This window comes from Magnolia sinica, chromosome 18 (genome assembly GCF_029962835.1).
Source record: "Magnolia sinica isolate HGM2019 chromosome 18, MsV1, whole genome shotgun sequence".
NCBI classification, from domain to species: Eukaryota; Viridiplantae; Streptophyta; class Magnoliopsida; order Magnoliales; family Magnoliaceae; genus Magnolia; species Magnolia sinica.
In genome coordinates this window covers 11,435,534-11,448,868 of record NC_080590.1, presented here as the reverse complement: position 1 = coordinate 11,448,868, position 13,335 = coordinate 11,435,534, and the positions used below count along the sequence as shown (strand labels likewise).

General features: G+C 41.2%; 1 protein-coding gene across 4 annotated transcripts; it reads right to left on the bottom strand.

Annotated features, from left to right (window-relative positions):
* Positions 1-3,043: 3,043 nt before the first annotated feature.
* Positions 3,044-7,733, bottom strand: LOC131232875 (WAT1-related protein At5g47470-like). Of its 4 annotated transcripts, XM_058229384.1 has the most exons (8): positions 7,270-7,733; positions 7,104-7,169; positions 6,698-6,814; positions 5,416-5,546; positions 5,300-5,385; positions 4,917-5,078; positions 4,153-4,304; positions 3,044-3,351 (listed from the first exon to the last, which is right to left on the bottom strand). In XM_058229384.1, the coding sequence occupies exons 1-8, from the start codon at positions 7,467-7,469 to the stop codon at positions 3,225-3,227; spliced, it is 1,041 nt and encodes a 346-aa protein (XP_058085367.1). In that variant the 5' UTR covers positions 7,470-7,733; the 3' UTR covers positions 3,044-3,224. The 4 variants fall into 4 exon arrangements, with proteins under 4 accessions (XP_058085367.1, XP_058085366.1, XP_058085369.1 ...); XM_058229383.1 differs by having other exon boundaries at positions 5,300-5,546; positions 7,270-7,732; XM_058229386.1 differs by having other exon boundaries at positions 5,300-5,546; positions 7,104-7,185; positions 7,270-7,460.
* Between the last annotated feature and the right edge of the window lie 5,602 nt (positions 7,734-13,335).

The window sequence follows — 13,335 nt, the reverse complement described above, 5'->3', positions numbered from 1 at the left end:
TTATACATTATCATTTCTATTTTCAACCCCTTGCTCACCTAGTCAATCTAAATGTATACTCTACAATTTGTTGGAATTTCGAATCATGCTCATGAAAAACTCAAGTTGACTAATAGAAATATTTTTTGATTTACCACTTGAAGTAAGCATCGTATCTTCACAATGCATATCACATACTATAGGACTTTTAAATCCATTGAAACTCCTTTCTCCAATGCTTCACATGAATTTGGTAATATCAGTCCAACTGAAGCACTGTGTGTGACATAGTTGTAGCGCACAGCCCTTTACACAATTTTAGATATATCACAACTTAGTGGGGTCTACTGATACTCTCAATCACACTACCAACACTTAGGACAATCCAGGCTGTTGATCAATAAAGCCCACCTTATAAAATTCTTACCACCCACTCTATGTCACATGCCCTTCAAGGGAGAAAAGGTAGGATTGGGTACTACCTCCACATGGATGAGCTCCCTCAGCCTTGACATCATGGGATTTAAATAGACATTAGGCCATGGTTAATGATAGGCTTAGTTGAGAACAACTTTCTAATATGCTTTGCGTGGACACATCTTTTAGAGCAGTCTAATCTCCAGCTAGGAAGAAATAATATTTAATGTACGTCCATCCCCGTGAGCCCACTTGCAAGGGTAAAAAACAAGGAACACAACATGGCTACGACCCGAACCAACAATGTCGTTGCAATCCTCGCTGTAGGGTCTACCACGATGTTTGCATTTTATATCCCTGTCGTCCATCTGTTTTCCAAGCTTATTTTAACGATGGTCCTAAAAAGCATGGCAAATGCAAATTTCAGGTGGACCACACCATAAGAAATAGAAATTATTCATCGTCAAAAACCTTTGGTGAGCCACAAAAGTCACGCTGATATTTATTTATTTATTCTTATTTTATTTTATTATTATTATTATTTTTTTTTTTTGCTTTTTTAACTTTCATCCAAAGTTACATTTTTAACAGGTTGGATGATTAACAAATATTACGGTGCATCATAGAAAGTTTTAATGATGGGCATTCAATCACTAGTTCGTGTGGTGTGGTACAACTGAAATTTATATCTATTTAATTTTTGGGACCATGGACTGAGAATCCTTACATGGAGGTGGGCCCAACGTTCAGGGTCGCACCCACGTAGCTGGTTGGAGGGTCACAGCCACGTGGTGCTCAAAAACAAGTGCATCACATGTGGCAGCTTCTCACATGTGTGATCCATCTTCCAGTGGATGTTCCATTTTTTGGACGGCCTAGAATGTAACACAACCAGTGATCGAACCGTGGTTCACTCTCACTGTCTCTACCAAGTCTACTAACTAACCAAGACCGATCCGTGGATATTCCATGTCTTCAATCCACTAAATGGACGGCAGTGATCTCTACTAATATCATGCTTAACCGACGGTTCATATTTAATGTACATGTAAGGCCAACTTGTGAAATGTACGGCTCTTATCTTCCCCCCTAACCAGACAAATGTCGGTACTGTTGCAAACGTGTGCTAAATTGGAACAATCACTGATAACCTACAACTGCCCCTATGTGAACTTAGCATGCACCCTTTGTCTTTCCGTCAACATATTATATGGGTATGACATCTGACCCGTACAAAACATGGGCCCCACGATGAAGATCTCAAATGTCATAAAATTAGGCAATTCCATTCCACTCATTTACGATCCGACAGACCGTCGACTATCCATTATTTTCAGTTGTGGGCCCAAGCGATGAGTGGGCCAGTCTAAGTTTTTCATCGGTGCTTTAAATTGTGGGACCCACTGTTTTCATGAATCGGATGGAAAGAAAAATGGTAAGAAATGTAAATTTATGTTGTTCGAGCTACAATCAACAATGGCAATTTGATATGCCATCTCTCCTCATTGGCCATTGCACTTGGGCTTTCAGTGTACAAGTAGCCCGAAATCTCCAAGATTAGATGCTTCTAGCCACGTCGGTCTTTTGCAAATTCCATGTAGACCATTTTGTGTTCTCTTGTTAAATATCCATTAGCAGGAGCCCAATTGAAAGTTTGGCACTGTCCCAATAAGGAGATTATCATCACATGGACCATCCACAGTATGGGACCAGTAGACCAATGGTCCAGATTAACGAACAACAGGACCACCGTACAAACTGAAGACCCCAATACAGCCCTGCATTTAGGTCAAGGATCTCATAAGTCCTTGAATTACCAGCGACTCAGCCATCTTGACTGAGTTAAGTGTCCACGCTCCGCTTCTCTGCATGACGCATCCTTTTCTTCTATCAACAGGGCTACAGTTGTACCGGACAGATGTGGGGCCCACCTGATGTTTTCACAACATTCGACCTGTCCATCATATGCGTCGCCCTAAAATACTATAGAGGCCCATAAATCTGTTCATTCAAAAACTCAGGTGGGCCACAAGATAGGAACAAGCTGGGAGGGACACTCACCCTTGATGTGCGCCCACCATGTTGTGTATGGAATCCAGGCCGTTCAGACCCTCCATCTAGCTTGAATAAAGGGTTTGGCCAAAAATCGGTTGTTTTGAAACTCATGCTCCGGAGAAAAATCAATGGTCGGTGTACCCTCCTACCTTGTTTCCTATGCTGAGGCTCACCTGAGACTTTTATGTCAAGCAGATTTTTTGCACTAGGGAGTTATTGAGGTGTGCATATGATGGACAGGATGGATGTGATATATACATCACATGGACCCCACATCTGCCCGTAATAAAATAGCTCTAAGCATCATAATTCTACTTCATCATGCTCCTGATATTCCAACCTCTCTACCAACGGACACGATTGTCTAATCACACTTATCTGTCCATGATTTCAGGGAAGGCTATTGGAGTATGATTTGGCCAATGCCATGGGCCTGTAATATAAACCTGGGCTTGTAAAGACCCAACGGATACGAGAGTCAGGCCTGGTGGGTTCCAGGTCTCTGCCCAACACGGTTCAGACATCGGTCCGTAGCATGGACCCATCAGAGGTGCTGGGTCAACAATAAATGACTGTTGATTGTACATGTGACTGATAAAATGGGCCACTCCCTATATTTCTATGAAGGCTCGGCCCAAGCATGATTTAAACATTACTATGATTTAATTACAAAGTGAAATTTTTTGAAAATTGCTATCTGCTAACCAGAACTTAAAAGTTAAAATGACATGTATTATACAAATTGCATGAGCTAATCACATTAAAGAAGTAGATTAACTCAAAAGAGGCTTCTTGGTGTCATGAATTTCTGACTCATCTTCCATGAAGTTGTACCCTTCTTTCTTTTTTGCCCACAACACCAAATAGAGTCCACCAAACATTAGCAACATTCCAATGATACTGCAAAATGATACTCCATTTACAACAGAAGATAAGTAAATGTTGTTTTGGGTGTGTGTTTGGATGCACTATTAAATTGAATTGTAATTAATGGCCTAGCACAAGTATACAAAACCAAATTACTCTGCTTTAATATTCATATATAGGTGCAGGCTCCAAATTGCAATTACATTACCCGAAAGAAATGTAATTACTGAGGGCTATGTGAACAATGATCATTACTTTTACCCAATTTTCTTTATTATTTTGGGTAATTCAGAATACAATTCACCTGTGCATCCAAACACACCCAAAATAAAAACATATATATATAAAGAAATCGTAGCATGAGGTCGACCTCGTGGGAACTTCCCATGAGGTCAAGCCCCTCGAGCTGTGTGGGCACCGTGCATTTGATGGGTCCCCCTTAGGTTATGGGATATCCCAAAAATCAGCCGTATATGGTACTCAGGTGGGTGGGCCATACCATATGTATAGACGAGTAGAATGATTGAAACCATGGTATGGGGTATACAACCATTGTACACATAAGATGCGTGCACCTCAAGTTAAACTGTCTGATTCATAAGGCCCACTTTGGATAGGAAATCATAACCATCAATTAATGATCATTCATTTGCTAAGAGTGGCTGACAATTTGGACAGTTAGGATCACCCGTTCAGTGTAATTTTTGGATTATATACCATCTACAATGGTGTTCATGAAATGAACAGCTCCGATTGAGGTACATCTATGCCGCATATGTGAGGGGATACCATTATAATAAATGGGTCAGATGAGACCTGGGCACATGAACTTACCTTCCTACAGTGATGGCCTCGCCAAGGGTTAGGGCAGAGAGAATGGCGGTGCAAACGGTTCCAATGGGGCTGAAAGCAGAAACCAGGACAGGCCCTCTCTTCCTCACTGACCATGCTTGAAACGCAATGCATAGACCACTCCAACTTCCACCCTGTAATTTCCCAACGTTAGAACAATCACATTAACAGGGTATTTAGTACACATAAGTCGCCTGATTTTGGACGGCTCTGATGTTGTGTAACATTGCATAGCCCACTTCTTACATGGCATGCTTCAATTCCTATAGAAACCCGACAATGGCCCGTTTGGTTATCACCCAAGTTATGTTCGAATCCAATTACGGTCTGTTTGGATCTCAATTACTTTATTGTAACGGCTGTTTTGTTTTATATTTCAACATATGTGATTCTCGGATCCTTGCTCTTGCACGGGTGGTAGACTCTTGGGAGTTTCAACACCCGGTGAAGGGTTCAAGTATCCATAGGTGGTGAAATCCCACTACGGAGTGAGTGTGTGGCGGTATGTGTGTGCGTGTGTTTAAAAAAATATAAAAAAAAAACATGTGATTCTTGCATGTATTTAGCACATTGGCATATGATACAAAAGAGCATCTAAATGGTGGGGTCCACCTGATAAGCTCTCAGATCATGCACACGTGTCATGTTGGTGATATCATGACTACAATGATGAACTGATGATGATTATGATGCGTTTTGATGAGGAAATTAGTAACAATCTCTGAAAGAAGACAGAAATGTCTTACCAGTGCAGAGAGGCCCACAAGAGTTCCAACGGTCAATAAAGGTGTACCAATCTCTATTTTCCCTTCTTGGATGAATTGCAAAACACCGGTTAGAAAAGTGCCAATCAAAGATGTTACAGAGCATAGAGTTAATGGTGCAGGGAATTCGGCCAACGTCGAAGCCTGAGAGATACAAAATTGGAATTTAGATTGATAAGAGCGGTTTGATGTATAGATTGCATCCATCGCAGCCGTTTATTATAACAGAATGGTCCCAATTGGATAATGATCCAATGGTGATTAAATGGTAAGGCCCACCAACTTCCTTGATGTAACGGTTCGATGGTGATCTTTCTAATGTAGATTGTTTCATTAGGACATGCGCTAGGAATTGGAAATGATACCTGCAAGACCATTGTACATGATACTGCCACTACTGCTGCTAGGAGATACATGCAGCCCATGATCCTGTTCTTCTCAGTGGCCTCATTGGAGAGGCTATTTAGGAATTGGGACCCATGATGAGCGGCGGGTGCTGATGAGATTGATGGGCCTTGCAAGAAGCTAATAGATAGCGCCCCAGCAAGGCACACCAATGTCCCCGTGATCTTTGCTCTACTGTATTTGCATTTTAGGTCTACTTTTTCCAGCCTGAAACAAAAAGAAAAAGGAAAAAAAGGGTTATACTGTTAACACTGAAATAACAAGGAATACATAGGAAAATGGAAGTGTGTGGGGCCCAAAGTGATATGTGCATGTCCTGCAACCCGTCCATCATGCTCGTTAACTGATGTTCTCGTAGGAAACCAAAAATCAGAACGATCCAAACTGAGGTGGGTCACACCAGAGGGAACGTCGGCCATAAAAAACTGAGCTGAGATGGGGATGCAGACCATGTAAAATGTTCCCGATGTTGCGTGGGGTGTACCGTGTTCTTTATATTCCACCTAATCCATGCAGTAGATAGGCCCCATCAAGATGAATCTACACTCCAAAAATCAGGTCATTCCAAAAGATAGGCAGCACATCACGTGATTTTAAAGGGTTTAGGTGTGATTTCAAATGGTGTGGCCCACCCGAGTTTTGGGTCATCCTGATTTTTGGGTGGCAAAGCGAAGACGAAGGGGATGGGCAGAGCAGATGTCATGCAAGCGTCACGCTGGGCCCCACACATCTTATCGCAGGCTAAGCTTCACCTACAAAGCTTTGTAATGGGCAGAGTAGATCAGCATCACGCGGGGCCCTCTCAGCCTGAAAGCCCAACCCAATTGCAGCTCGACATCTTTGACTAGTTATCTTTTGGGTATCCGAAATTGTGAGGAACACCTGAAAAGTGTAAGTGGGACAACTCACATCTGATCAGTTGTGAGGTCCACTATCATCTAGGGTTATACTCAGGCCATTTAAATATTAGTAGATAGGAGACCTCACACCCAATCACCATCCTATCATTATCAGATGGTGATGTTTTCCTACTAACTTTTCCATTTGTATGTTGGTGCCTGTGATAGGGTGGCAATGGGCTAGACCTACTCCCCTAACCCCCTCCCTCCCGTCAGTCTCTATGGGAAAAAAAGATTTAAATCAAAGGTTTGAAATTATCTTTAAATTACACATGTATGGTGGATGAGAATTCCGTACAAGGGTCTTTGAACAGTCCATTCATTTTGTATAATGGTTGCCCAACAGACCAGGCTGGGCAATTTATCATTGGCTCTGGCATAGATTTCAAGCCCACCCAGTTCTTAGGCCAAGTTGTGGAGAGAGAGAGAGAGAGAGAGAGAGAGAGAGAGAGAGAGAACCTTAGACACCAAGCAATGACAAAGATGAGACCTGGAGCAAGGTTTGGCATGGCAGAAGCAATTGCTGGAGAGGTTTCCTTTATTCCCATTAACATAAGTGCTGGGAATGCTGTCACTCTATATTTAAAAAAAAAAAAAAAACATCATGAATCACAAGCTAATACTAAAACTTACAAATCCACAATAAAATCCAACTTCCTTGGCAAATACAAGAAAATGCATGAGGTTGTATATATCATTTCCGCAATAATAATATTAATAACAATCAACAATAATAATACAAACATTTTGTAATATTTCATGATCAATTAGTTCAATTTCCTGCAAAATTTCATGAAATTTGGCAACCAAACACACCCTTAAAAAATAAAAAATAATAAAAAATAATAATAATAAAAATCCTTACCCTCCAAACGCAATTAATACAAACTGAATCAACAGCTTAGGATTGAACTCACTGGGCCACTTACTCCTGTGACAATACCATACTAATGAAATCATCTTCATGCCAAAACAAAATAGCCAAGAAAAAAATAAAATAAAAGGAAATTTAATTCTATTTTTTCACTTACTTTTCGAAGTAGACTGCCCAAGGAGATAGGATGAAGGAGGTGGCCAAGCTGCCATAGATAATAAGGAAGAGAGGACTGAGGCCAATGGAGAGAAGGCGGCTCATGAACACTCCGGTCGCTGCGTAGATGACTTGCATAGTTATGAGGCCCGCCACGATTGCAAATTCCTCCACGAATTCTTTTCTGAGAAAGCCCGACATGTCTGGTCAGGCGATGGGAGCCGTTCAATCTTGCTCGACAAAGGGGCTGTGTGGTTGGGATGAGTGAATATGGTTGTAAGATTTTTGGTGTTGTTTCCTCTCTCCCTCTCTCTCCCTCAACTACCGTTCATGGCTTTGCACGCTCTCTACTAGTCTCCTAAGTTGGAGGTATATGGGTCCCTTGGAATTCATGGTTCTTCTTTGTCCTTTGTTTTGATTTGATTTTCAAGGCCGCCTATCTAAGCTCTCCCTGTATACAAAAGTATAAAAGAGAAATAACAGTGCTTTGGATATTTCTTTTGAAACATTTGTGTGGTCGGTCACTTTCTTTCTCACCCTGGTACGGATTTTTCGACTCCAATTGCTTGTAACCAGGTGTTCAGTTGACATGGTCCAATGTAAATGTGCCATGTGGACACTCAAATGGGCCCGATGATTTTTGAAATTTTCATGCGTTTTATGATGAATTTATCCTTTTCGCTTGAGGCTTTTTAGGTGAGGCCACGTCATGGTTACAATTTGATTAAAGTCCAATTTTTGAAAGGTGAATCTAGACTTATTTATTTTTCAATTTATGCTGTAAATGAAGTGTTAATTATTAATTATTAATTATTACTTCTCTCACCTTATTGAAAGAGAGGAAATTCAGATAATTAGGTCTCAAAAACCATAGGTAAATTTATTGAAATCGAATTGGTATCGCCCCTCTAAAATTTGTGGGGTTCACCGTTGTGTGCGTGTCTTATCCACTCCATCCATCCATTTTATCTCTTCATTTTAGGACATGAGCCCAGAAATAAAAAGATCCGCACCTCAAGTGAGCTGCTCCATAAAAAACAAGGGGAATTGAACACCTACGATTAAAAGTTGAAATGAGCCTAAATCCCACAAGGATAGGTACCTGCCATCCAACTTGTTGATAAGGTCAAACGAGCATACATGAAGGGTAAATACAAATATCAGCTTGATCTAAAACTTAGTGGCCCCATAAAAAGAATTGAATGGTAAGAATTCAATTCTCCTTGTTTCCTGTAGTGTGGTCCACTTGAGCTTTAAACCTGCCTTATTTTTTGGTCGTGCCCTAAAATGAACAGGTAAAATGGATGGATGGTGTGGATCAGATACATACATGACAGTGGGCCCTACAAATTTGAGTGGGAAAAAGTCTTATTTCCTCCGCTTTAACGTAATTGCGTTCAAATAAGCTAACAAGTCAACATCAAGTGAAGGTTGCTGAAGATAAATACAAGTGTAAGTAATAATTACTCATTTGCATCCAATGCATAAATTGGAAAACAAACAGGCCCTAATCAATCCATTGGATGCATAAAGAAATAGATATTTAGTAAAATCAAAACCAATGGTTCACCTGCAAGATACATGTGCTGCCTATCTGTTGTTTGGAGCATGTATTTATATGTTAGAACATGGGTGAATGTCCACATTAAGTCATCCATGCTGGGCTGGGCTGAAATGACCTAACCTCGAGCTCAACTTGATCAGACCATACATGCCAGGCACAAGCCCAACCCATGGGTTAAGCTAATATCTCTAACCCAGGGGATGTGGGCCAACTGGCCGTTGCCACCCCTACTCTTACGAAATTCGCCAATTAGGGAAGAATCGGGCTAGGAGGCTAGAAGCCCGTGGGCTTGGCGTGAAGGCCCGTTAATTGCTTCTTTGGCTTCGATTTATCCTACAATCAAAACTACCGGGCTGGATGGTTCAGTCACGTTGTCAGCTAGATGGCCAGTACCGACTACCGACCCTAAAGTGTCAGCTTTCGCTGGTCTGGGCGGCGGACTCGACTTAACTGGACCAGATCTGTCCATCTACAAACCTTCACATCAATGCATGGGTCCACAGCACCGACCACTACCGACATCGATAGTGGAGGTGTCACTGCCAAATCCTAGTCCTTTCTAAATGCAAGAATTTCGCAAAATGCCTTTTTTTCACATCAAAAAAGTTACCTTACCCGGAACGGGTTGCATGGATCCGGATAACCGGGAGCGAATTAGGTGAGGCCCTGAATATGGGGCCCACTTTACTGTTTTTATTGTATTATTCCAGCTCAATTTAGCGCAGCAACCTAAAAATAAGAAGATCCAAATCTCAGGCGGACCATACCATAGGAAAGATTGGTGGTTGAACGCCAACCTTTAAAAGCTTCCTTGGGACTAACTAAATTCCCACCCTAACGTTTATTTTCCATCGAAACTGTTCGTAAAGTAACACGGATAGGGATGAAGAGAAGAGAAAACACAAACATTAGCTTGATTCAAAACTTTTGTAGCCCAAAACAAATTTTTAATGGCCAATCACCTTTGTTACTTGTGGTGTGGTCCGCCTTAGATTTGACTCTGCTTTAACTTTGCAATCATAATCTAAAATAAGCTGGAAAAACGGATGAACAAGGTGAATGTACAGTACATACATCAAAGTGGCTCCATGACCAAGGCTGCACCGTGTTGTGTGAGGCCGGGGCGCACATAATCCTCTCCCAGGAAACCACACGTCAAATGTGGGGCTCACCATAATGTTTGTGTTTTACATCCACCCCGTTCATCCATTTTTTCAGATTATCTTAGGGCATGGCGTGACCTCAAAAATGAAGTATATCCAAATCTCAGGTGGACCACAGGATAAAAAAAATAGTTGTAATTAAAGGCCTACCACTAAAAACTTCCTAGAGTCTGCCATAATGTTTATATGGGGTCCAACCTATCTATTAGGCCACACATACTGGATGACGGGAAAACACCAACATTAGCTCATAAAAAGTTTTTAATGGTGGGACTTTAATCACCCCTATTTCCTACCGTATGGTCTTAGATCATCTTCATTTTTAGGATCATGTCATAAGATAAGCCGGAAGAAACAGGTGGACAGCGTTGATATAAAACACATACATGACAGTGGACATACATCACGGTGGGCCCCACTGAACGAATCCACTGAGTTCCGCGATCCACCGAAGCCACGTCCGTTTGATTACGTGCATCCACACATGTTTCTATAACTGTAGCTCCAAACGGGAAGCGGATTGTGTAGTATCTCCAAACAGGAAGCGGATTGCGTAGCAACAGTATCTCTCAACAGGAAGCGGATTGCGTAGTAACTACGCTTAGCATACTAAGTAAACTTTCTGAGGTCTACCATGATTTATGTATTTTATCCGTGCCGTCCATCCATTTTACTATATAATTTTAGGGCTTGAGCCTAAAAATGAAAAATACACAATCTTCAAATGGAACACACCACAGGAAATAGTTGAATTGAACATCTACGGTTAAAAAATTCTTGTGGGTCACATAAGTTCTGGATCAAGTTTATATCTGTGTTTTCCCTTTATCCATGTCTGTATGATCTTATGCATAGGTTGGATGATAAATAAATATGACTATGGGGCCTAGCAAGGTTTTAGTGGTGGAAATCACTATCCCCACTGTTTCCTGTGTATGATTCACTTGATCTTTTGATATGCTTTGGTTTTGGCCTCAACCCTTTAAATTAGATGAAAAAAATGGATGGACCGTGTGGATAAACCACATATATTCAAGGTGTGCCCAACTAAGTTTACCCAGTACGATTAGAGTATACTGAGTAACTCAATACGCAATCTGATTTCCTCCGAACGTATCATCTGTTTGACTTGTGTACACAAAAGCCAAGCAAGCAATCGCAAAGTTGTTTTCAAATGCATTGGAGTAGATTGCCTGGTAACCCAGGCCGCAGATATATCTATGATACTAGAGTTGTGGAACTCTATGGGTCCATAGAGATGTCAATGACAAATCTACTCCATCAATCTATCTTGAAAGAACACCCAAATTCATAACTCAACTGACAGATTGAGTGGAGATACTTCGTTTCAACACTTGAGGTCTCGGTATTGATCCCTAGTGGAGGTGGCTAACATGGAGCGTGTATACTGAGATGGGTTTGTGCTAACAAGCTAACTCAAAAAAGAAAAAAAATCTATTTTGAAAGACTACAATATAACATAATTCTAAAAATCACACACAATCTATTATCATCTTTCAAAGAGGCACAGGCAATCCATATTTTAGCGAGTTTTTCTCTAAGTAAGGTTATTTTTTTTCACACACGCACATGCACATCACCACACACTCACACTGGTGGAATTTCACCACCAATGGGTACTCGAACCCCCCTTGACCAGGTGTTGAAACTCCCGGGAGTCTACCACCGGAGGAAGAGTAAGGACCCCTCTAACTTCTAACTTACAAAAGGAATGTTGAAAGCAAAATTCGAAGGAGTCAAGGAATCAATCAATATTTTAGGAAATGATGCCTTTGCTGTTTAGAAATCACACGGTGCTTTAGAGAGACGAAATCTCAAAAATATCTTCATTTCCAATAAGTAGTAAAATTAAAGACTTGTGGGGACCACTTGGTATGTGCATAACATCTAACCCGTCAAAATCATGCACTACGTGATAACCTGACCGAAATATCAGGTCAACCAATTCATCATATAGAGATTTTTATGGATTGGCCACATTAAAATTGAAACCGCCATATTTTTTGTCAGTATAATAACAGTGTTGATGTGCATCTGTCGGTTAGGTTAAACGGGAGAGACGTACCCTGTGAGAGACAGACCACGTGAGCCCCACGACTACAATTCCCAAATTAGCTGTGAAGGCAAAGCAAATGAGTGCCAGGATTATTTTTTTGTTTACATCTGCACTCAATGTGAGGGTGCAGCCCTTCCCATGTGATTATCCACACCATTCATCAGGTTTTCCATTTCATTTTAAGGAATTATTCCAAAAATGAAGTAGATCCATTTATCAGATGGACCATACATAAGAAACAGTGGTGATTGACTGTCCTATCATTAAAAACTTCTTAGGTCACACATTAGTGTTTACATACTCTTTATTTAACATTTAATCTGTCAATAAGGTCACATAAGCCTGGATGAAAGGAAAAAACAAATATCATCTTGATTCAAAACTTTCATGACCTATTAATGGTCATTTACCGTCGTTTCTTAGGGTATGGTCCATCCCGGTAATTCGATCTGCTTCATTTTTGGAATAACACCCCGGGATAATCTTAAAAAACCGATGGACGGCCTGGATACATAATACATGCATCAAGGTAGGCCCACGTAACCCAAAGCTAAGGTCCGCATAGTATTAGGTGAGGCCGTCTCTAAACTAATCCACCTGACACTGAGGGCCCTATTTCGTAAAACCAAATTTACAGGGGAAGCTAACGGTAAAAATCCTCATTACAAGCTACCGTACTGTAGTCCATCAAATGAGCGGCGGAAGTTGACGGTAAAGGCTCATTAGATGAGTTACATCTTTAGGTCGCTAGTGCCATTATGCATCGTCCATGGGACATTTGTGCTGTGGATCAGGTGGGCCCAAATGTTGGAATGATAGCGTCCAAATATTTTCCGTGACAGCTCATCATACGTAAAAACATGTACGTTGAATTGAACCACTGCCAGTATTTCCATAACAATTCATTTCTTCTATATGTGTGGATCATATTATTAGTTAACCCGCCTGAGTTTCAAGTCGAATAATATAAATGGTGGGTCCCACCTGATACACGGATCAGATCTCATAGATAAGACCAAGTTGGTACGTTCTACACGACCCGGCGGACTAATTATCCCCAGCTCTCATGTGCAAGGAGATTTGAGGGATTGCGTCCTCGTTTGGGGAAACGGACACCGCCGCGTGCCCGGCGGCTGGGGAAACGAATACCGCCACGAGCCCGGCGGCTGATGGTTGGTGCTCTGTGAGCCCCACCATCCATTCCGTTGATACATTTTTAAAGATCATTTTAGGATGTGGTCCCAAAAATTAAGGAGGATATAT